The sequence below is a fragment of the Lycorma delicatula genome, chromosome 5 (assembly GCF_047948215.1).
Source record: "Lycorma delicatula isolate Av1 chromosome 5, ASM4794821v1, whole genome shotgun sequence".
In the NCBI taxonomy this organism is placed as follows: Eukaryota; Metazoa; Arthropoda; class Insecta; order Hemiptera; family Fulgoridae; genus Lycorma; species Lycorma delicatula.
In genome coordinates, this window is record NC_134459.1 from 175,141,121 (window position 1) to 175,168,036 (window position 26,916).

Here is a 26,916-nt window from a genome sequence, read left to right on the forward strand (position 1 = left end):
ATTAAATGTTTTACTTTTCTAATATTTCATTTCCATCATCCTTCTCTATGATTTACTAATTTTATAGTAAACAATGTCTGCTACAAAAAGTAATTTTGTGTAAAGATAAAAAATTTTAACCAAATATATTTTATTATTCATCCACATACACATTACCAAAATTAACCACAAATCTATATAAACAGTATTGCTCATTATCCTCCACTCTCATTACAAATAATATATATTAAATTAATTTTAAAATATCTAAAATAATAAATCAATTATTAACCACTGCAGTATTTTATGATATCGTTTATTCACATTTTATCTTTGGATTCTAGTAACCTTTTTTTCCCTTCCCCTTTCTGGAACTGTTTTTGGAGCATTACCTTTGACAGGAGAAGTATACAGCCATTAGATGCTGGTATATGCAAAGTGCCCATGACCTCATTGTGCGAAGACCACCCCTATACGGTTGGGGGCCCTCTTAAGTGCTCAGCCATGGGCCTGTCCAACCCAGCACCCTCCGGCAACAAATTCCCTGTCGAGCTTCCTCCAAGGCATGTAATCTGTCATTCACTTTCTTAATGCAGTCCTCTGTAGCCTTCTGTTCAAGGGGTCCTCTCATCATAATTCTCAGAGTGTCTTCTGGATTAAACATGACCTCTGCGTCCCAGGCTTCCAGCATCTCTTGGCATTCATTCTCAAATCATGTACAACTAAAATAAACATACAGAGGAGTCTCCTCCTCAGCACATGTGGGACAGTGGTCCAAACAGAATCTGTACAAGTAAGTTCTATAGCCTCCATGGCCCACCAGGAACTCCTTTAAAGAGTAACTTAGCAAGCCATGAGTCCTTCAGTCTCAGCTTCTAATATTTCTGACAATGCAGCGCATCCACCACCCTTTCACCCTTCGTCCCACCTGCTTTGCCACATTCCTAACAACTCCTCTTCAATATCAACAGAAATTCTCTTATCAGCAAGAGAAGAGGTCCCAATGCCTGGAGTCTCTTCTTTTGCTCAATCAGCAGGTCTGTAGATAAAAGGCTAACCAAGACCTCAACCGCCTCCTTAGAAACTGTATATAATAAGTGCAGATTATCCATAGCTATCCTCAGTAGCCATCATGGAGGAGAAAAGGTTTTGTGGTAATGATAAGGAACAATTGACAAAGTGTTTAGAAAGCATTCTAAACAGTGATTTTTTTGATGATGAATCAATCTGAAGAAAGTTGTAGTGATAGTTCTAGTGAATCTAGTGATGAAATTGGTCAGGAAAGCAATGAATGATAATAATAATGACACACCAGGCCCTTCTAAACGCATACGTACCGTAATGCGGAACGCAGAAAAAGTGATTGGACAAAACAGTGTATTGTATGCTATGCTAGGGGAAAAATAAGTGAAAACGTATGACAGTGCAAAAAGTGTGGTGTTGCTCTTCAAATAAAAGAATGTTTTGAAGTGTACCACACTCAACAAACATATTCAGGCATCACTGGTGGTGAGTCTAATGTTTCAGAAATATGCATGCAAATTTTCAGTGAAAAATCTTTATTGGTTGATTTTTATGTATTACTGTGTTCCCAAGCATACTGTCAGGGCATTTAAATAGGACTTCTAAGACAGCTGTGTAGGCATTTAAATATGACATCATTGGATTAAAAAATATTTTATTAATAACCAACATGCATTTAATTCGGTAACAAAAATGCCTCCCTGTGGGAACCATGTTATTGCATGAACAATAAAACAATCCTTTTACAAGGTACAAGGCGCGGTTCAAAAGTAAGATCCAATCAGTAACAAAATGAGAACAGTTGAAAAAATTAAAAATTTATAATGGTTTCACATACTTACATATTTACTCTTATTTTCAACTCTTCACTTTGCTTGAATCGTTGAGACGCAAGCCAATTTTTGAGGTGTAGGAAGATGTGGTAGTCACCAGGCATGAGATAAGGACTGTAAGGGAGGTAATAAGAAATCTCCCATCTGAATTTTTTAATTTTTACTGTTGTACTGTAGCCATGTATGGACATGCGTTATTGTAAAGAACAATTTCTGATCTCGGTATTCCCCATTGTCAGTTTTGAATAACATGAAGCATTTTACAAAGTGTTTTAACAACAGACTTGTGATGTGATGGATGAGAAAATTTTTTTCTCATATCATCGGTGACATAACATGGATTTCATACATCAGTGCCGAGATGAAATAACAGTCCATGCTGTGGCGTCATTCCAATTCATCTAAACTGAAAAAATTTAAATAAGTCCAGTCAAAGAAAAATCATTGAACTGTATTCTGGGACCAAAAGGGTGGATGTACTTTTGATTGATTGAAAAAATTTCTCCCACATGGTTAACGTGGTCAAGAAAAGCACATGCAGATGTCAATCTGTGATATTTTTGAGCATTGTCAACATTTTTGGCAGCCACCATGCATACAGTTTACAACAGTCTAGTGACAGTCATGATTCTCAACAATGTTGTCTTTGAAATTCTGGAAATTCTACTGACAGATTGCTAATCGTAAACTGACAATTTTCTCTTACTTTTGCAGTCACATATTCAATGAGATCGTCAGTTCAGATCCTAGACCTGCCACATCTGTTCATCATGAACACAACTGAAGGTAAAATTTCAGTAGCATTATGTTCTCTATTGTTTATAAACCTAATTACTGGTCAAATTTCATAACTGGTAGGGTTTGTTATTACCACACTCATTTTAACATACCATCTCACAAAGACAAAACCTTGAATTTTTCAGACATTCTCAAAACTACCAAGCTTTATTTATAACAACTTACTTCTTAAAATCTGGGCAGTTCCAACAGATAACACAGGTTTTAAAGAAAACAACAAATATTTAAAACAGAACAAGTCAGTCAAAAGCATCAATCTATCTACACTGCTGCACAAATTTTGAACTGATCACACCATATTTAATGTCATCATGTTTCATAACAAATGTGTTCAGTATTGGCAAGATGTTATTCATCTGTCCAGATTTTTATTTCTAATCACATTAAACCAGATTAATGTAAATTTACCCCTTCTTGTTCTTTCACCTATTGCATCACTCTCTCTCTCTCTCTCACTTCGTACTATTAAAAAAATAAACTAATATTAAAATTTAATTTACTTTAATTACCTGAACAAGTTTCCATTTTTCATCAGCAAATGTTAAAACTTCCTTATCAGTCTCTTCAATAATAACAACAACACTATCCATTTTATATAAATATTGTTACCCTAAAACAGAAAAAGATATTAGCCAATAAACTATTTTTACAAGTAAAACCAGCTTGAGTTCTCTCATTTCATAAGGCACAGATTGCAATAGCTACTGATCTCATATGCAAAATAGGTTAAAAAAGCATATATAAAAGTTTTGTAAACTATATCAAAAACATAATACTTTGTAGTGCAAGAAATAATTTGCCTATAACAGTATCTCCATTAATGAAGTAGAGTCAACAAAACTTAAGTTATGTCAACAAAATATATTACTCGTAGGTCCAGTTAAAGGTGACATATTTCAGGTAATATATTTTACGGCTGAGAAATGAATAAAAATGATATATAAATTTTTAATTTAATACAGCTGGGTAAACTGTTATACAAATGATCAAGATACACTGTGTGAAAAATCTCATAAAAAATGTTCTGAGTATTGGGTATGACTAGACTATTTCAAGTCCTGGAGATTACAAACATGATTTGGCAAAGTTGGATTTATCAAATAAATCTAACGACCTGGATGAACAAGCCAAATATAAATTTGAACTATTTATTTAAGATGGAAATGTCGTTAATAACCTGTACCTAACCACAATGTAAAAGTATTAGAACACTAAAATAATTGTAGACCATTACTGGATAATCAGTTCAAGAAAAAAATTAATAAGAACCACACGAAAAACAATGTAAATACAATGTGAAGCCAAATAGCCAAAACTAAATCCTGTCTAATTCATAGGCAAGATTGTCGGTACATGATAGAAATTTAATTTAAACTAATGAAAATTATAAAATAACAAGTCAATTAATTCTACCTTACCTCTTTTTCATAGATAATTACATGAATGACGGGTAACACGAACACAACACAAATTAATTTCTAAACATTTACTCCAGGCTGAAGTTCCTACCGGACAGATAACCGTTACAAAAATTATATTCCCAGGTTAGCCAACGGTAAGGACTTGACATTACGTACAATATAGTTTCGAGATACTTTGTGCAAATAACATAAAATAATACTCAATCTCCAAACTAAGTTTACATATCTTAATGAATTTAAACAATCTTTATTTCATTCTTTATTTAAACTACTTTATTTCATTTACTCCAGTGAATAATATCTTTGTTTATCAAATTACTTTTTGAGAAAGTCATTGTCATAAAACCATTTAAATTTGTGATTTGTACTTTATTTATTACATTAAATTATTATTCTTTTTAGCTATCTACGAAGGAGATGAATAAAATCTCTAAAAAATTACTTCATCATATTAAGAATTATATAAAAATACGTCATTTGCTGCATTTATGGTTTTAATTTTTTTTTTCAAAGTTTAACCACATTTTCTCATACACATCAATTAGTCGAACAACTATTTTAAATATTTTATTTTTGTTTTGCATTGGCCAGACTGCTGCAAAAAAATTGAATTTGTATTATATTGAATTGCGTACGGTTACGTTTATACGAAGTTCAAGTTTGCGCAGGGTTTTATGGTCTTTTTAAATAGATACTACAAATATTTCCCCACCCAGACGGCTACATTCAACAATTTTTTTCGGAATAATGGATGGTCGTTCACAAGACAATTTCTTTAAAAATATATCTGAAAATGTAGATACCAGACAAAAGAATGAATTTCGTTTGCAAAATGAAGCGATATATTTCAGAGGTAAATATTATTAATTTAATATAGAATAACAAAGAATAATTAATTCATGTAATAGTTACAATTAAAACAACCACGCATTTAATGAACACTTATGGTAGAAATGAATATACATTTAGTTTTTATTTAAGTATAATGGGGATTTACTTTCTAAAACTGAAAACAAGTTATTTTCTCTAATTTTATTATTTAGATACAGTTAGACATAAAAACACATTGATAGCCTTTTGTGAGTGTGAAATGGGCTCACCCAATTGTGAAATTTGTAATTGCATAGAACAGTAGAGGGGAATTTTTTTAAATATTAATTTTTATCATTAATATTTTTTTTTAAATCTGTGCAACATAACTTGTAATAACAAGTAATTTTATAAGTGAATCATAGATTATTGGTCTTTTTTCAATCATAATTCATACTATGTTTTAAAATATTAGTATTTAGCTCATTTAAAATTATCTAAAGAAAATATATTTTGTTTAAAATCATATTTATTAATATCAAACAAAAAAGTTATTTAATTTTTCTGTTTTGTCAGTTTTTTTTCAATATTCCTACTCCTGATAACTAAAAGAGTGTTCATACAAAACACCTAATTATACAAAGACTACAATTTAGTGAAATTATTGTTCAAGTGAAACTTGATAAATATACTATTTTAACTTAGTAATTTTTTACACTAATTCAGTTCTTTTAATGTTTCAGAACAATTTACATCTATGTTGATAAATTTACAAGATATTGTGCATCCAGGAAAATTTAAAATGATTGAACAAATTAAACAAAGGCTACAAGAAGAAGCAACAAATTTAAAAGCAATAAATAATATAGACCAGTACCCTGAAATCAATGATGAAACAATGAGAGAAGATCAGTTATGTGAAATAAATAATATAATTGAAAAAGCTGAAAAATTTCTGGAATCTTATAAAAATAATAATAATAACAAAAATGGTAGTATTAATTAATATTATTTTTATAAATTTGTCACTCAAAACCGTTAAAAAATGAACCATAAAAAAGTAAATGTATTAAGTAATTAATATTTAACATAAATTATTTTTATAAGAAATAAATACAAAAATATACACTCAGTAAATTTCAATCTGTACTCAGTATTTCATTACTCATTCTGTACAATCTAAATTATGTATTTTACAAACATTTATAATTTTAGTCTTAATTATAATTTTAAAACAATATGAAATATAAAATAAATGATATTTTTCATTAGAGGAAATATTTTCTACTAGACTATTGATATAATGATTCCTAAACCAATTAGTTCTGGTTTCCATTCCTAGCAAAGATGTGAAAATTTTTTTCATGATCCTTTTATTCATCCAATAAATTTATTCATTCATAGATTCAAAAGTACACAATATTGAAAAACAGCAAAAAAGAAAGCTCAAGTTGTAAAACATTTATACAAATTATAATTTAAAATCAAACATACTTTTTTTGTAGTTATTTTGACATCATTCAGATTGACGAATAGTAATTGTGGACTAATGTGTGAAAGTATGGAATAAAAGTACATAAATTATCTGGTGATCAATTTATTCAGTAATGTAGTCATTAAAAAAATCCGGTCTTCTGACTGAAATTTCCTGACATAGTATATATTTTAATTTAATTTCTTCAATTTCAATTTATTATTAAATGCTTTTTACCCTGCTCATTAAAACAGTGTATTCTGTTTTAAATAACACAAAAAAATTACTTTTATATATTTCAGTTACGATCCCTGTTGCTTAACCTGAGTTACAACATAAACTAATTATGAGATAGTCTCTTAATAAAATAAATATGTAAAGCAATCTTAAATTATATTAAACCAGAAGTAGGATAATTATCTCTTGGAAACTATGCCTTAGAAGACTGATTCTCAACCTTTTTAGCTCCACAACCCACAAAAAGTAAAAAATTTATATAATGAACATTCCACGACCCCGTTGTGCTCTCAGCGCGTGCATCTGGTGTCTTTATTGAAGTTTTTAAACTCGTAGAAATAATAATAAACTTGGATATAATAATAACTGAGGTATCAGTTTTTTAATTCACACTGTGTAACTGTTTATTTTTTTCAAATGAATAAATTTGTAAATAAGCAAAGTGAGTGAGCCATCTACATCCAGTGATTGGAATGGTAAAAAGACAAGATTGTACAATGACAGTTATCTAAATTATGGTCTTTTTCATTGAATGGAAAGCCACAGTGTGTTACTTGGTTTCAAGTCCTCTCCAATGAAAGCATGAAGCCATCAAAATTAATTTGAAACTTGGAAAAAACATCCAGATCATAAAAGCAAACCCTTAAAATCTTCTGAAAGAAAATTACATACTTTGAGAAATCAAAAGCTTCTGTTTTTAAATCAAGCCGTACTGATAAAAGTATAATTGAAGCATCTTATCTCTTATTATAATGTCCAAACCCCACATAATTGCAGAAAATTTCATATTGCCTGCTGCAACTGCTATGGTCAGTGTTGTAATAGGCAAGGAAGAAGCAAAAAAATTCAGTTTTCTAATGACACAGTAACAAGAAGAATCAATGACATGGTTGCCGATGTTTGTGATCAGATAATTCAACAAGCGAGTTCAAGTGAAATTTTTTATATTTAATTTGATGAATCAACAGATCTGGCAAGGATTTCTCAGTTCTTATATTTTGTGATGTGAATATGATAGGGACAGATCAATCGACAAAAATATGTTCATTTTGCAAATTAAAACCTGGTCATGCAACAGGACAATGGTTTTTTATGAAGCTACTAAAAACTATACCATAGATTGGACAAAATGTATTGTATTATGTAGTGATGTACAAAGATGATAATGGGAAAGAACAGTGGATATCTGAAAAAATTAAAAAATAGTCTTCTACAAAGTGCATAATGGACGCACTGCTTCCTTCACAGACAAGTTCTTGCCATAAAAAATATGCTGGAAAATCTCAAATAAATTCTTTGTAAAACTGTAAAAACAGGGTTAATTTTATTAAAAAGTTGGCCATTACAGAATAGACTGTTTGCTAAACTATGAAATGAAATGGAAGAAAAGAATAAATCTCTTCCGTACAGAAATCAGATGGTTATCGCGGGGGAAGTGTTAACCTGGTTATTGGAAATGGGAGATGAATTAATAATATTTTTCCAGGATAAACAAACACCACTGAATAATAAGTATATGTTTTTGTTGACTTACATAGGTGATGTATTTTTGCATTTAAATGACTTGAATGTGAACTTACAAGGATGTGATAAAAAATGTTATTAATACAGATTAAGTTCATTCTTTTATTAAGAAGCATGATATCTGGATTACTCTTCTATGTTTCTACTCACTTCAGATTATATTGAGAAAAAGTTGGATGAAGAAGATACTATAATTCATCACAATTTTGATAACATGAAGATGCATTTGTGTGAGCTAAAAATTCAGTTGAAGTATTTCCTGGTTATATCTTGAAGAGATGGGTACTGAATACATTTAGTGAAAAACATTGTTGCAGCTGGTAAGATACCAGTTGAGACTTACGACCAGCTCATGGAAATGTCTTCTGTTAAATCTACAATTCACATATGAAGATTTCAGTATGTTTTGGCTTGCTCATAAGTGAATATGGAAATTTTAGTCACAGAAGCATTGAAAATATTAAACACTTTCACCACATCTGACCCCTGTGAAAAGTATTTTTCCTCTGGTAAAAAACTAATATAGAAATACTTTTTTATCACTTGAAAACAATTTGCTTTTGTGTGTTTATAACATAGATCCACATATGAAAAAGCTTTTAAACGAAAAACAAACGCAATCATCTGTTTAATTTATTTTCTTTGTACATAAAATAAAATACATGTGTATAAGTAAATAAAGTGTTTATAATAAATAACTTTTTTCTGATAAAATAATTTCATATTTGTTTACGTGTAAAGTTAGTTATAGGCTAATTTCACATCACTGCGATCCCAATGTTGAGAAATGCTGCTTTAGAGAATAATTATTATTTAAGTATTGGATAATAAAAATGATCATATAACTTAGGAGTATTACCGCTTTAAAATGCTTCTAATTCTAAATATTAACTACTTAATTTGAGCAGAAGAAAGGTTATAAATTGAAGTCCAAATGTTTTCAAGCAAGGATTTGGCTTGGCATAATTGATAAGATCAACTGAACTATTAAAAAGACTTTTGTGCAATCAATGATACGTTCCATGATTTGGTTATGTTGACTGTAGTTGCAACTAAGAAAATCACGACACCTAGTCATTGTTGTTCCACATTTTATCTTTTTTTCTTTTGACAGTTACTAATTTTTTCAACAGAATAAGTCCATGATCTTTGTGGAAGGAAAGTATCCAGAACAAGAACCACTGTATAAGTACAATCGTTTGGCTTGAAATAACAGACAAGGCTAATAATGTTATTATCTCTAATTATAAAACCTGTATATAATAGAAAATAATAATTCACAATTTAAAAATATTTTTTTTCCTTTGTAGCCCCCCCCCCCCGTGCCTATTTAAGTGAATGAAATTCATTTACACTTAATAAAATTAATTTATTCATTTACAGTAACGAAAAAAAAAATTAAATGAATAACAACTTGAATTGGTTATTGCCTAAACACAAAAAAGAAAAACAAATTTAATATAACTTGTCTTTAATTTTGGTTGAGACAACAGAACAGAATAAGCAGAGAAAAAGTATGTAAAAAAATCTGATGTAGACAGACATCACATGACTTCCTTGTATGCCTATTAAATTACATATACACATTTTTTTTTAAAACAAAAAGTGCATAAAATTTTATTTCATTAATAACGTATGAAATTTTTTCTTTTTTTTTTATTGAATTATTATTTATCGAAAACTTTTTTAGTCAGAGGTTTATATTTATTAATAAATCAATATTTTTACATGAAAAATAAGGAGATAAGGTCTGATTTTAACTGATGTGCCTTCCCCTTGTAAGATCCAAATACTTCATTAATTTAAATGTTATTTGGCTATAACCCTGGAACCAATGAAAATAAGTACCACTTATGGTATATCATTGAAAAGCCCTCAATGAGGGCTTATTACTGCAGTTAAACAAAAGTCCAAATCCAAATTTTTGGATTTTGGGCTTTTTTGGACACTTTTGGTCCGTTGATTGCAATCAAAAGGGGAGGTGAACAACTAGATGTTACAACAGTCCTAAATCCAAAATTTCAATATTCTGTTGCTAATCATTTTTGAGTTATGAAGTACATAAGTATGTACGTTTATGTCATGCCAAAACTAGTCAAAATGGGTATTTCCATTGAAATCTGAAATTTTTCACGATCATATAATTCCTTTACTTCATAAAATGAAGTAAAAAGGTTTTACAAGTAATTATATATAAACATGTACACACACTGTGTGCACATGTTTATATAAGGTTTTATATATATATACACACACACACACATCCAAATTTATTTTAAAGGGTATATTTAAATATTCTTTTTTTATGTTATTAGGTTTAAACTATATTCTTTGCATGTTTTTTTTTTAAATTATTTGTTACTTAAATGTAATTTTATAATGAAATTAAGTAAAGATTTTATTGTATTTCTTTCATTTTTATATTATAGTTGAATACTTTATTTTGGTTATTTCATTTGTATGAAAACCATTGTTATTTAATGTTCTATTATACATATTATAATAAATTTCTTTATAGAAGTTATTTTTTTCAAGCTTGAAATTTTTAGTATCCGAGATAAATATGAATCTAGTAGATGATGTTTATTTTCAGTTGATTAGAATATTTATTGCTATAAGTTTTAAGAGTTTATGCCAAAATAAAAAATAAAATTTCATGTTTAAAATAACAAATATTAAAAAAATATTAATTATTTATTATCATCCAGAGATTACAATGCCTTTGCCCAAATATAGCAACTGTAATCCTTGTATTTTTATGATAAATGAATTTTTGTAGCATATGAAAAAATGTCAAACCTGACTGGCGATTTTATTCCAGAACATTCTGGATGCAATATACATTTAAAACTAATAATCTAGAAAAAACATTAATACAACTTTTGAAAAAATACAGACCCATACAATAATTCCAACGTTTAGTGATTATGAGTATGTACTCATAATCTGTATATGTATACAGATAATTTTATAAAAAGTTGCAAACAGTATTACGAAGTTTGGGGAAATAATAAACCAAATTTATCTAAATTTGCTGGAAAAAACCATAATATAGATTATGAAATTAAAAATTCTATTAAAATACATAAATAAAGGAAAATACCTGAATGTCTGGTAAAATTTCTTTACATATTAAAAAAAAAAATTAATGGAATAATTCAGTTTTGATAAAAAATTATTCAATTTTTTATTTAAATAAAAATATATTCAAGTGTAATTTATAAGATCCTGCTAACATAAATTTTAACATTAAAATATTTTGGGCAATGATGTTATCCAAAATTATGGCCATTCTTTTTCAGAAGTTGTCTTCAGTACCTCTTAGATAACTGCTCAACATCAAAACATTAGCAAAACTGATCCATCTTGAGATAAGATCCACTCACTACCTGGGGTGTATGGTAGGGCACTTTTGAAACTAGCTGTGAAAAATATTGAATAGTCATTCTGATTAGGGTTGTCTAAGCTGAAGATTTTTATGCCAAAATTTGGTTTTTAATGTAATTTAAAATATGTCACAACAATATCCTTTACATTTAAAATTTTTGGGTTGGGGCTTGAGGTGCAATGGTATTATAAAAAAAAAAAAAAATTTTTGAATAGGAGCATTTGCTAAAATTCCTTTTTCTATTTAACAGTTGTAAAAGCTGTTTAACGGTTCCAATACCTTATTAACACTCAGTATATATATTTATTAAATTTAATGATTTGAATTCCACATAACCAGTCAACAGTGAGTTTTATTATCTTTTTTCCAGGTAAAAAGTGTTTTTCAGATCACTCTTCCGGTCCTCCCCATTTTTGCAGATTTTAAAATATTTTAATTAATGCTGTATCAGAAAGTGAATTACTGCGCAGTGCAGGTGAGGAAGCGATTGATAGATTATACAAGCTGGTGTGTAATATTTATGAAAAAGGGAAAGTTCCGTCAGACTTAAAAAAAAGTGTTATAGTCATGATACCAAAGAAAGCAGGGGCAGATAAATGTGAAGAATACAGAACAATTAGTTTAACTAGTCATGCATCAAAAATCTTAACTAGAATTTTATACAGAAGAATTGAGAGGAGAGTGGAAGAAGTGTTAGGAAAAGACCAATTTGGTTTCAGGAAAAGTGTAGGGACAAGGGAAGCAATTTTAGGCCTCAGATTAATAGTAGAAGAAAGATTAAAGAAAAACAAACCAACATACTTGGCGTTTATAGACCTAGAAAAGGCATTCGATAACGTAAACTGGAATAAAATGTTCAGCATTTAAAAAAAATTAGGGTTCAAATACAGAGATAGAAGAACAATTGCTAACATGTACAGGAACCAAACAGCAACAGTAATAATCTAAGAACATAAGAAAGAAGCCGTAATAAGAAAGGGAGTCTGACAAGGATGTTCCCTATCCCCGTTACTTTTTAATCTTTACATGGAACTAGTTAAAGAACAATTTAGATTCGGAGTAACAGTATAAGGTGAAAAGATAAAGATGCTACGATTTGCTGATGATATAGTAATTCTAGCCGAGAGTAAAAAGGATTTAGAAGAAACAATGAATGGGATAGATGAAGTCCTACGCATGAAAATAAACAAATATAAAACAAAAGTAATGAAATGTATTAGAAATAACAAAGATGGACCACTGAATGTGAAAATAGGAGGAGAAAAGATTATGGAGGTAGAAGAATTTTGTTATTTGGGAAGTAGAATTACTAAAGATGGACGAAGCAGGAGTGATATAAAATGCAGAATAGCACAAGCTAAACGAGCCTTCAGTCAGAAATATAATTTGTTAACATCAGAAATTAATTTAAATGTCAGGAAAAAATTTTTGAAAGTATATGTTTGGAATGTCAGTTTATATGGAAGTGAAGTTTATACTTTGGACGATCGGAGTATCTGAGAAGAAAAGATTAGAAGCTTTTGAAATGCGGTGCTATAGGAGAATGTTAAAAATCAGATGGGTGGATAAAGTGACAAATGAAGAGGTATTGCGGCAAATAGATGAAGAAAGAAGCATTTGGAAAAATATAGTTAAAAGAAGAGACAGACTTATAGGCCACACATACTAAGGCATCCTGGAATAGTCGCTTTAATATTGGAAAGACAGGTAGAAGGAAAAAATTGTGTAGGCAGGCCACGTTTGGAATATGTAAAACAAATTGTTAGGGATGTAGGATGTAGGGGGTATACTGAAATGAAACGATTAGCACTAGATAGGGAATCTTGGAGAGCTGCATGAAACCAGTCAAATGAAGACAAAAAAAAAATCAGAAAGCATATTTGATGCTAATCTTGATTTTTTTTATAAGCAGGACAGAATGAATATTATAGAATACAATAATTTGTTATAGAATTATATACAAATTTTTGCAAAAAAAATAAATTCAGATTATATAGTATGCGGTGAATAGAATGTGGGTATTATAAATACAAGTAAAAAAGAATACAAACCTTAAACACATACAACTTGACTAAACTAATACTTCTAATACAAACAAAGGAACAGCTAAACCAAAATACAAGTAAATTTAAATCAATTAATCATCTTAAACAGATACTTCACAAGTGTTTACTTAGATGAGGCAGATTTCTGTTAATATTGGGCTAGAAAAGGGCCAGTCTTACGAAAAGTGGTTTAATCACTTTTACTGTTTCTACTCATAATGTAAACGGTTATGTTTCATTAATTTTATGAACCTCAGACTACTAGACTTATTACATGCAATAAATACAATCTTTATTTTGTCATGTAAAATTAATTTTTATGATTCACTGTCAAACTGTTATTTTTTATTTATTTGTATTAAATGGCATGAAATAATTAAAGATAGAAAACATACCAATTTCAAAAATAATAATTCATGTTATGTAATAATACAATTTTAAAACAAATATGGTTATAAAAATTTGTAAACGCATAGCTGGATACACAAACCAAAAATATTCACAATTTCATGCAAACACATAAAAAGACCACATATTAACTCACTTAAACATTATGAAGCTATATGTTACTCACAACAATGATATACTAAATGAATGTACACAATTATATCCTATACAATTTTTCATCACATTCTAAATATGTGTCTGAATTGAATAATTAAACTATTTAAAACACATTACAGCTGCTGCTTTATGAGAACAGAACCACCATTCACTTTTGATGACTGCAAAGAAAGAAATGTTACAATTAGGGGTTCTTAAAGAAATTTTACATATAACTTTGGTTTGTTTCTAAAATATCTGTGGTGAAGTGAATACTTATTATCCCTCTTTAATTTTTGAAACAAGTGAAAATTGCAGGGTACCAGTATGGTTAGTATGAGGGTTGTTAAACAAGTTTAAATTTAACCTCAGAAGAGTTTTGGCAGTTGCACATGTTGTGTATGGCCAAGCATTATCGTGCTGCAGAATTGTTGGCTCTGTGGATTCTTGATCATATCACACTTTCATCTGTTTTAACGTCTCCATTATTGCAGAGAATTTTCAGTCGACTTGGCTTCCAGGTAGTGAGTGAGTAATGTACATGTGTTTGGAATCCCAGAACACTATCAAGAGAATTTTTTTGGAGAGAAGGTTTTTTTGAAAGTTTTTTGATTGTGGTGAATCATAGTACCATAGTATTCCATCGTTCGACTTTTTTTTTCTGGATAGTAATAATGCACCCAAATTTCACCTCCCATCACAATATTGAAAAGGATATATATAGGATACAATAACATTTCTTTTCTGTGAGTTTGCACAGCATCCAACACATATGGTAGCCCATTTGTGTTGGGTGCCTTGTTCTTTTGATGTGTCTGTCTGAGTGGCAATGTGTCATGTAATGCAACAGTCACTTTGAATAGATTCATATACATAATTTTGAGACGCTATACAATCTTCAGCAATGAAACCTATTTCCTCAAAATTATGAATCCATATGAAAACGCATGTGCTGATACACAATCGTGGCATCCTAAATTAAGCTGGCATCTATAAGATATTCAGTGCTGACAATCGTCCGGGACTACAGACACTAAATTCAAAATTCCTGTTTCTCTGAATCTCTCTAAACTAATATAGTACAACAGACAAAAGCTCAGTGATATTATAATATCCATTTGTATTGTCCATGATTAGTAAGACTAAACAGATTGTACACATGATCATGCACAATTTAAAAGACTTGAGAAATACCCTTAGATTTCAATTAAAGCATTATTTTTACTATACCAAAAAAATCAGTAGCAGAAAAATGTGAAGAATTGTTGCAAATCTTATCTTTCCAAATCACTATATAGGTGAATAGTATAGGTAATCTATAGATGAATAGAAGCTACGCTAGTTATAAACTAAAATGGTTGCAAGAAAAAGGTGTGGTTACATAAGAGAGAGTTTTAAATTGTTACATTTGCAATACCTGTAAATTGTTTATTTTTTACAATACATTTAGAAAGTAACTGATGAAAAAAAATTACTTGAAGACATTTGTAGATCTTGAAAAACATATTTAATAATGTTGAATATTTCAGATTTAGAAAATGATGATTTTTTAATTTTTACAAAAATCAAGCATCTATAATACATGTGATGAAAGGTAAGCTGCTATACAATAAGAAGAAACAAAAAAACATGTAACATTTGACAATTGGTTTTTAATTTTTAACACAAAAAGCAATAAAGGAATCGAGAGAAATTTGAGCACACAGTTAACAGTAAAGTAACAAAATAAAAATTTTAAGATTTTGTGAAGAGCCTTATGTAAAAAGTTGATACCTTTTTTGTAACTGAGGGGGAGGGGGGCTGTTGTTGGCCGACTATAATTTCTTTTTCACACTATACTAAGATTGAAATTTGTTTGCATTATCTCAATTATTTTTCAATGGGCCAATCTTTATCTGGTTCTAGCCTTTGTAAATTAAAAGAACAATAACTACTGCTTGCGATATAAAGATCCATTATTAGATGTTAAATATTTATTTCAAATTCAAAATTGAACATGAATTTATTTGCTCATTCTGTTCCATACAATGAATACCAATAATGAATTAATAAAACGATTGAAAATGGATATAGTAATGGAAACTAGGAAAATGGACCTATACTTAAGAAACATCTGTTGCAACAAAATTGTATTTTTCTAATGAATAAATTACATGCAAAGGGACATGACATAAAATTACATTACGATGATTACATACAATGTTGCTGGAATTTACACGAGTACTAGATGAGAGTTAACATGTGTATCAATAACTGGGTTTCAGAATTACCAAATCCAATTTGTTAGTGCCATAAAATTTATATACTGTTGGAGTGAACAGATCATGTCAATTTGCTAATGTGAAAAGCAATTGAAAATGTATAAAGCTACTATAATTCATTGTATTAGCTGCAGGGAAGAATTGTATTTAGCATTATGTAGAACTTTATTTGAGTTCATGATTCATCAACAATTACCTGAAAAATATAGGTTCAGTCATACTGAAGGCAATTGCAGACTTCTGGCAACTGACTACTAGATAAACCGAAAAACAAACTGGTTCACCCTTAATAGAAACAAATTTTTTTATCTACCCTTCTGCGTTGCAGTGTTGGGTTTTCCAAGTCCACTATTGCTGAGATGAGAGTAGTAAAAGTAAGATTCCTGGTTATGGTAATCTATACTCAAAAAGCAAAAAAGGATTTTTATACCTTTTTAAAGCTTGTAGAATTACGTTTTATTTGGTTAAGTCTCTGTAAAATAAAAGTTGACCAAGATAAAGTCATTTAATCAAATTTCAAGATTTGCTCAAAAACAATAAGTGCTATCTAAAAAAATATTTTACGTTAAATAGGACGCTTACATTTGGTATTTCTTTTTGTCTCTGTAGAATTTATTTAATAAGTTATGGCATATAGCAGAGTTGAGATTTTTATGTGCTGTTATCAGTAAACACTGAGATTAAATTATGGATAACTACACACTTGATCAGAGTGTAGAAAGTGTAAAAATAACAATACAAGTTTTAAAAAAAAATCATACTGACAAGACACTTTTTCTTCTTACTGGCTTTGTCAATAAACAAAATTGTCAAATTTGGGGATCAGAAAATACAAAAAAAATTGAAAAACTTCCAATACATCTCAATGGGTAACAGTTTGGTGTGAATTTTGGGCTGGGGGATTGATTAGACCTTACTTCTTCAAAAAGTGCCACTACTGTCTATGGAGTCAGATATCATGAGATGATTTTAAACTTTTTATGGTCTAAAATTACTGATATAGGTGTGGGAGACATGTGGTTCCCACACTGCCAATGAAATCATGCAGTTCTTACAAGAAAAATTTAATGGTCATATTATCTCACAGTGAGGTGATGTGAATTGGCTGCCAAGATCATGCGATCTTGTCGCAGTTGGAGTTTTTTCTTTATGGTTATCTTGAGGGTAAATTGTAGAACAAAAAATCACAAACAATTGAGGACCTCAAAGAAATTTGACAAAATTGCCAACATTCTCAGCAATTGTCATCATGTTTTGAAAAATTGTTAACATGTGCATCCAAGGCCAGGGTGCTCATTTGTCAGATGTTTTTTTATTACACATAACCTCCATGTCACTACTTTCTAATAAAACAAAAATATTATCAATTAAAATTTGTTATATTAAAAAATTGAAATATCAGCTCACGAGACAAATGACTACAAAAATGATTAATTATTTAAAGACAATGAAACTATCACTACTTTCCAACATAATCCTTGGATACATATAGGCATTTGTCATATCTTTTTGTGAGCTTTCTTATTCCAGTAGTAAAGAATTGTTTACCTCAGTATCGGAGCCATTCTTGTTGAACTCAATACTATGTAGACTTTGAGGCCACATACAAAAAAATGATGGTATGAGACTAAGGTGGATGTGGTGATCATCATAATAATTAAACTGAGAAACCAGATTGAAATGGTAGCCAAAAGGCGACAATTTCAAACTCAGTAGTTCAGATGAGTTATCTTCAGTAAATTACTTTGATCTTGCCATCATTAGTGTAAATAATAATATTGTAAACCAGTGGTTCCCAAATATTGTTGTCACTCGGTTCCAGAGGTTGTGTTGTGAATTTAAAAATAAATTTTATGCAGTATAGAAAACCTCTAAACAATATCATCTATACTTATCATGAAACCTTTAAATGGTAAAATTTATTCTGAAACAGACTGTATTAGTCAACATATGCAACAATGCTGAGTTTAATTTTGATTGATTAAACACCTTTTTTCTTTTGTTTAACTTCCGGTCCACCTATTAGGTATTGCTTCTGAGGATGAAATGAATGATTTGTAGCATGTGTGAAAATGCCATCCCTGACCAGGATTTGAACCTGTGACCTCGGATGAAAGGTTGAGATGCTACCTCATTCACACCACAGAGGCCGACTAGTGATTAAACACTTGGAACAATACTCTTCCTACTTGGTAATAAACAGTGTTTAGTGTTGCAAACATGGCAATTTTTTAGTGAAACAAAAACCTTGCAACACTGTGTTTTACTGTCTACTAGTCATCAGAACAAGTTACCAGTTTCAGTTTATAGGTGGCATAAATAGGTAGTAATGCAACTATTTTAAGAAAATATTTTTATAACAGTTTCATCATGGATAAAATTCTCACTCAAAAAAAACAAGCTGAATCAAGTTCTTGGAGCTGTGACAGCAATAAAAGCAGTGTTAGTTGAAGCAGAAGTTATGATTCCGTTCAGGATTCTCAAAAATGAGCTACACTTCGAGGAGTGAATATAATGAAGTATACTTACAATATGGTTTTACTTGGCTGGATATGAACATAAACAGATACCAAACTGCCTTACATGCCTAATTGTTTTGTCAGTCCAAAATTGTTTTGATGGTGCCGAGTAAACTTACTAAAGACATTTACAAAGTAATCAATCTCATACAGCTTCAAAATCAAGAGAAAATTTTGAATGTCTTTTGAATCACAAAATAAAACCTATGGTGAATTAGTAAAATTGGATTTCTGGCAAAACGTTGGATGTTTCGTATGCAGTATCTGAGCAATAACCCATCAGAAAAAATCTAATAGTACCTGTTACAATAAAAATCATAAAATAATATTTGGTTATGTTGTGAAAGAAAAAATAGCCAAAAATACAGTTAGCTGTAGTATAAAAGAAATGTCTTATGAAATTAAATTTATGAAAAATGTTGATGAGGAATCTTTAAGTTTTAACAGGTGTTAAAGACAACAAATGAAATGATCAATCATTTAAAAACAATACTGATTAAGTGTATTTTTGTTTGAAAAGGTATGGGAGCCAAGCATACCAATTTATTGCTGCATTCAGAGATGCATCGGCTTTCTAGAAGTGAAGTATTGATGCAAGTGGCAGAGTTTATATTTTTTTGAAGACAAAAAGGGTGAGTATGCAAGAGTTTTGGAAGATAATTCCAAACTAGAATGGCTTTAACAGCTTAACTCATTGAATGCAACACAAAACAGAAAATATTATTTAAGTCACAAAAAAAAATTAGAGAATTTTGGCATCTTGTTATATAGGAGATAAATTATCTTGCCTTCCTCTAGTTGTAAGTTTTTAAAATCAGCTTACACAAAATAACAAATAATGCCTGAAGAAGTTAATAAAACAAGTTTAATAAAAGTGTATTAAACTTCAATAGAATACTTTCCTACCTTGTCAGTTTCAGAGTTAGAATGGGTAATTTCTCCTTTTGCTAACATCTGGTGAGATCAACATACAAAATGCCAATAATGTAACTGTCGATGAAAAAAACAAGGCAATTGTTAGACTTATGCTCTACCATGAAAACCATGATTCTACCATGATTCTACCATGAAAACAAAATTTGTTGAGACTTCAGTACAGCCCTGTTGGATTTTTGTGTGATGTCAGTATCCCACAATTGCAAAGAGGGCCATAAAAGTTTTTGCTGCAGTTTTCAAAATCATATTTGTGCGAGTTAACAGCTTGCATGTTAACATCAGCCTATACACTGAATGTCACTATACACTGTACACTGAATGTCTGATACTACATATTACTATTATTATATTGCCATTATAAATAAAAAAATAATAAGTATGCAGTGCGATATTGTGGGCGTTCAGTGAAGTGTCATCAATCAATAAAGGTTGGGAACTACAGATAAAATTATGTCCACTGGCTGGTTTTGAATGCAGATAATTGTGCTGAAATGCAGACCCTCTACTAGTTTCATTACCACTTTTTCACTATTCATTTTTTTTCCTAATGCTTGATACTTTCCTTTAGAGGTTTTTGCCAAATTCCATATGTTTACAGTTTGCGGCTATATGTTTAAGTTACTATTTCCAAGGATACATACATCATATAGGGATGCATACATTCCTGTTTGTTTTTCACTTTTGTAATTACAATCTTAAATGTGCTTTTATAGACATACTTTAATCATGATGATTTTAAATAACATATGCGAATGATATACAGAAAAAAAGATCAGACTCTTCATTATGGTAGAGTTAATTAGGGTAGCTGTTCATATATGATTATAGATACAATAATAACAATTAAAATTGTGATTATTATTAACCACTGAAATTCTCAAAAATATTTGAGAATTAATTAATCGTTGCAATCCATTCTTATTCTTACATCTTTATCTAGCTCAGAACTGAGTCTTGATCCGGTATGATTGATAACAGTTTAATTAAATGAAACAAAAAAAAAATGGACAATTTATTTTTAAGCGTATAATAAAAATTATATTTTTTGAGAACGACAATGCTGCAAGAATACAGTTTAAGTATGCTCTCAAAAGCGAAAATACAATCATTCATTTTATTGTTCTGGTACCTACAAATAATTTATATTAAAAAAAATTATGTAAATAAGACAACAGAATTTAATATGTTTAATATGCAAAAAGGTTTTGGTATATTAAAAGGTCAATGTAAATTGTTTTATTTTACTTATGTATATATATTTTGGATTAATTATATGAAAAACATGTTCACGACAACAAATTATAACACAATATATTTCTGAAATAGATTTAATACAATATACAAACTATGTCAGCAGTAAAAAAATTACATGATCAATTATTATTATAAATAGTTTTTTTAAAGAAATTAAAAAAATAAATATTTACAAATTATTAAAAACAATAAACATTTTAATAAACTATTGACCAAATAAAGAAAAACAACACTTACTTTTTCCTTTTTTCAGTTTCATGAATGTTTTCAGTGTCTATTACTTCATTGGTGAACAAATATAAAATTATAGATCAGTCAACTGTTAAAAATCTTTAGAAGTACTACTCTCAGTCAATGAGTAATTTACATACAAAACAACCAACCGGTAGTTCATAAGACTACTGCTACTGCCATCTGGCTGTAATTTTATGAATAATTATGAATTAAATTTAAATACATTTTATTATTTCCCTGATCCACTCATCATTAACAAAATTTACTTGTTCATCTATTTTTTATCTCACTATTATACAAAGATGAAACACCGGTTTGTATGCTAACAAAGCTCTCAAGAATCTCTACCAAATTTTAAACAGTAACTTCATTATATAATCCAGAGTGCCGTAGGCCATATTAAGATGAAAACTTATTTATTAAAATATGTAAATAACAAATAATCTGTTATGATGCTGGACTTCTCATTCAGGCCGCTAAATTCTCATTCCAGTTTCTTATGGTGAGCAGCTCCCACAATTGAATTGGTACCAAAAGTCTTTAGATATCAAGCAGATTATTTTAGTCAGCATAACTGATTTTGAAAAACTCAGTTTAAGGGATAAAATAGGGTAACATCAAATTTTATTACTATTTTTTCAATTTCTTGGTTTGATTCTGTACTGACCAAACTGTTGCTCTGAAGAAATTACATTACACTGATAGTCTTTATAAACCGAACAGTTTGATTTTTATTTATTATTATTCTCACAAGCATGAGTTTAATGAATATAGGGGTCAGACAGGAAGGGTGTTTAGTTCTGATTGTAGTAGTAGTCAGCAAAAAAATTGTTTGATGATGAAAATTTTAGACCAAAGAAATGCATTTCATGGAAAACATGTTATATTTTTGCCAGTGCTCCAAAACCAACTTTTGAACCTCTGGAAGTTCAAGGAACTCAAAGGTCCAGTCTATTATTTTAGCAATTATTTTACTGATGAATTATGGAAATATATTGCATACCATACACAAACTTCATTTTTTGTTCAGAATAATATTGCTAATTTTCCTCCTACAAGTATACAGAAAGTAAAAGCATTTGGTGGGATTCATTTGCTTATGGGCAACCTCAGTTATCCTCGTGTATGTTTGTAACGAATAAGGTCTTGTATTCACTTTGTAGAAAATTTATGTAAAGAGAAGGTTAACAAACACAAATTTTGGAAGGTCTATCCACTTTCTGAAGCCAACAGAAAAGGGTGCCTTGAGTTCAAAATGGAGAAAAATGTATGTGTCAATGAACAAATGGTCCCTTTTAAAGGAAAATTTTCAGTCAAACAATACATACAAATGGAGAATAAAACTGTATTTGTTATGTAGTGAAAGCAGGCTGACTTATGATTTTATTCTTCCTCAAGGTTCAACTACCAAAATAAACAATAACTATATTCAGTTAGGACATGGGGCAGCAATAGTAATGCAGTTCTGAAAGAATTACAGGGAAAAATAATTATTTATACTTTGATAATTATTTCAGTACATACTGGTTATTTAAAATTCAAATTTACAGGATTGGTACCTAAAGTCAATCGATTGAGTGAGTCATCCCTCATTTCAGATGCTGATATGAAGAAAAAGGGCATGAATATTTTGAAGAAGTGTCAGTGATGATCGCATTATTTTAACAAAGTGGCATGGTAATTTATTGGTAGTTATGGCATCAAATTATATTGGTTCTGGTAATGCTGACACTTGTCGTCACTAGGATAAAGTAAAAAAAGACTATGTTAATAATAAACACCCAGAAGCTGTAAAAAGATACAAAGCAAGTATGGGAGGGGTTGATATATATGTGACTTCTTGATTTCCATTTACAGGACATTCATTCGTTCTCGTAAGTGGACTTCAAGAATGTTCACACATGCTATTGATTTAGTTATCGCTAATGCATGGTTAAAATAAATTAATTAAAAATAAATAAGAAAGAAGTTCTAGACCTAATTCATTTTATCCAATACCTAGGAGAATATTACTGTAAAATGCCAGAGAAGAAACAAGGGCGTCCATCATCAGCTGAGTCCCTATAGGGACCCTCTGGATCTTCAAAAAGGAGACTCAACCAGTTGAAGATGTTAGATATGATGGTAAAAATCACCTGCCTCATTTTAACCAACAAAAAAATGTTTCACGATGCAAGAACATTAACTGCAGTAAAAAAAAAACATATGTAAAATCAACCCATTCAAATCATATGACACCCAGAGGTCGTCATGCAATTTTTTAGCACATATATGACAACCTCAGTTGCATGCTGCAGTGCTCCACGTACATGCATATATTTCAGTTTGTAGCTCACAGGTGGCATTGTAATGTATTATGAAGTGATTGTAGTGTAAATGCGATTTTTTAACACATATATGACAACCTCAGTTGCATGCTGCAGTGCTCCATGTACATGCATATATTTCAGTTTGTAGCTCACAGGTGGCATTGTAATGTATTATGAAGTGATTGTAGTGTATACTTAAGTGCTGACCATGTGATTTTCATAAATCCCCCTTTCTAGCCTTGCTAACTGCTTCTTATTGAAATAAAATAATTTATTTTTTCGTAATTTTTTGATGACCTGAGTAGCCATCATGGCAGAGAAAGGTTTTGCTGGTGGTGGTGATGATGAGGAAGAATTGACAAGTGTTTGGAAGTGTTCTAAACAGTGATAATGATGTAGTGATTTTTCTGATGATGAATCAAAGTCTGAAGAAAGTTGCAGTGATAGTTCTATTGAATCTAGTGATGAAAGCGATGATGTGCTTAGAAGGGCCTGGTGCATCATCATTATTATCATTGCTTTCCACACTAGATTCAATAAAACTGTCACTACAACTTAAGCGCGTGCATACTGTGATGCAGAAAAACATGGAATTGGATAAAAACTCAAAAGAACCCCATTATATACTCTTTTACCGAACATAGTGGCGTTTGTGAAGATACATTGAATAAGTTTGAGTCTGATCAGAACTTCAAATTTTTTCAGAATATATGGAATCTTTGTTTGATAAATCTGTGATGAAACTAATGCATATGTTACAAAGCAACTGAACAATCCTGTTAGGAAAAAGTTGAAAAATGACTATAAATGGTTTCAAACTAATGCAGATGAAATTAGGGCTTATTTTGCTTTGGTAATTTTGATGTTGCAGGTATGAAAATCGTGTATCCAACTGTATTGGAGTAAAAATAGAAGCATTGACACACCCATACTTCACAAAACAATGAGCAGAGAGAGATTCAAGCTAATTTCACTTCTGACAACAATGAAAATGATAACTAAAAAAAAATTAGGCCTATCATACAACATTTTTCTACAAAATTTTCTGAATTATATCTTGCTTCTCAGAACATAGCTTTAGATGAAAGTTAAATGAAATTTAGAAGTCATCTTTCATTTATGCAATGTAATAGATCTAAACGATCAAGATTTGGAATAAAATTTTATAAAATTTGTGAATCTAGTTCAGACTATTGTTTATATTTCAAAATTTATGTAGGTGATGATGTGATAAATCCTACTCTTCCTGCCAGTACTAATGTTGTGATCGACATGTGTGAACCATTGTTGGACCGAAGGTCACACATCTTCTCCAGATTTATATAGAAGGTTAACAGAAAACAAATTTAATTGAAACCGTGAGATATTTTCAGTGAATAATCTTTATTGGTTGATTTTATATGTATTATTGTGTTCCCCAACATACTGCCAGGGGATCTAAATAGGATTTCTGAATCAGCTGTGTAGACATTTAAATATGACATCATTGGGTTAAATTACAGGAAATTAATTTTTATACAAGTTAGAAATATGTGCATTTTGAATTTAAAATTATAGAACATTTTTTGTCAAATTTTTCTATAATTTTTTATTTCCTATATTTTTTATTTTTCATTTAGCATAAATATAAATAAGGCTTTTGAAATACGTACGTTACAGTTGATCAGAAAAGCTGTTTAGTTTTTTTTTGTTACCAAACTACATCAAAAAAAGAATTAAAGATTCCATTCACACAGTTCCTTTGAGTCACGGAGACCACTGTAGTGGATAATTTGTAACTTGGATACCAATTAAATTTAAACTTTATTAATTTAAAAAATTAGCTTAATTTAGTATAAAGTTTCAAAAATTTAGTCTAAGAGATAAAAAAAGTGTGACTAAAAGAGTTAAATAATTTAATTAAATTCATAATTATTCACAATATTACCACCAGATGGCAATAGTAAATAGTCTTATACTATTGATTGGTTTATAAATTACTTGTTGAAAGAGTATATCCCTAAAAACTTTAACAACTAATTTATAATTTTTATATTTGCTCACTCGATGAAATAGTGCAAACTGAAAAATCATCCATAAAACTTAAAAAAAGAAAGAAAAAAACAATAAATGTTGTTCTTTATTTGATTGTTACAATAATTTTACTTATAACATTTTACTTGTACTTATAAATTTATAAGTTTTAACATTTTATTCTGATTATAAATACTGAAAGTTGAAGATGTTCCAAAAACGGAACAATAAACATGCTAATTATTGAAAATTGTTTAACAAACCAATCATCAATACTATTTAAAAAAAAAAAAAAACTTATTTTTTTAACTTATTTTATTAATTATATTTTTCTAACTTTTACATTTATAATAGAACAATGAAGTAGTACAATAATAAATATATACAAATCATTCAAATATATAATCATACTCTTGGACATAAGTGTAAAATACAAATTTTCTACAATTTATTTAATGATCAATATTTCTTTTTCACACACAAATAACTTTTTAGTTTTTGTATGGAATCTTAATTTTGAATTAATAGCGCTAGAGAAAAAAACATGAGGATCATTTTTCTAAGATTAAAATCTCACGGAAGCTACAAATTTTAACAAGAACCATCCCAGGTAGTAAACCTAAAAATACACAAACATCCAAAAATTCTTAGTACAAAAGAATTTTTCCTAGGATGGTCCAGAGCTGAAAAAAATGAAATATTTTTAATTTTATAATAAAAAGTCACAGGATTATGACAATAACATAGCTTGCTCTATATATTTCATTTATACAAATGATGAAGATTTCCAAATGAAAGTCAATTTTTTTTGCATGAGACCAACATCGACAAACAGCTAAGCAAGTAGTCACTGGGTGGAATTACAACAATGCTTTTTAGATTTTCAGTGATGAGGTTATACTTTCTAAATGTATATAAATATTTTTCCAGAGAAATTATTCAGCTTCTTTATTCTTTAATGCGATTTGAAAAATGAACCCTTCAGAATAAAGATAAACAGTTTGTTTCATTTGTTATTTATCTAAAATTTAATAAGTGTAAATTACAAATTGTTCATGGTTTTAATATGGCAAAATATAAAGACTGAATACTGGTTATTATCTTTGGATGTAAACATTCCATAAAATTAGTCAAGTAATTTTTTAAAAATAGTTTGTACGAGTATACAATTCCAACATTTTATTGAAAGGGTAATTTAATTTTTTAAAAATCCAAAATAAAAGATATATATATTATTTAAGTCTAATTTCAACAAAAAAACCATGTTCAATAAATTGAGAAAGATCTGGAGAAATTAAAACTGCTTTTTTTAGTT

General features: G+C 29.5%; 2 protein-coding genes and 1 pseudogene across 2 annotated transcripts in view; 2 read left to right on the forward strand and 1 right to left on the reverse strand.

Moving 5' to 3' along the window:
* Window positions 1–4,178, reverse strand: part of LOC142325604 (uncharacterized) — a 55,311-nt gene extending 51,133 nt beyond the window's left edge. The window contains exons 1-2 of the mRNA XM_075367550.1: window positions 4,052–4,178; window positions 3,143–3,243 (exon numbers count right to left, since the gene is read on the reverse strand). Of these exons, the coding sequence (XP_075223665.1) occupies window positions 3,143–3,223 (81 nt within the window). The 5' untranslated portion in view covers window positions 3,224–3,243; window positions 4,052–4,178. The remainder of the gene's footprint in view (window positions 1–3,142; window positions 3,244–4,051) is intronic.
* Window positions 4,179–4,628: 450 nt separating this feature from the next.
* On the forward strand, window positions 4,629–6,005 carry LOC142324594 (uncharacterized). Its single transcript, XM_075365441.1, has 2 exons — window positions 4,629–4,907; window positions 5,608–6,005. The coding sequence occupies exons 1-2, from the start codon at window positions 4,802–4,804 to the stop codon at window positions 5,868–5,870; spliced, it is 369 nt and encodes a 122-aa protein (XP_075221556.1). The 5' UTR covers window positions 4,629–4,801; the 3' UTR covers window positions 5,871–6,005.
* A 16,529-nt stretch (window positions 6,006–22,534) lies between these two features.
* On the forward strand, window positions 22,535–23,221 carry LOC142325802 (uncharacterized; annotated as a pseudogene).
* The last annotated feature ends 3,695 nt before the right edge of the window (window positions 23,222–26,916 follow it).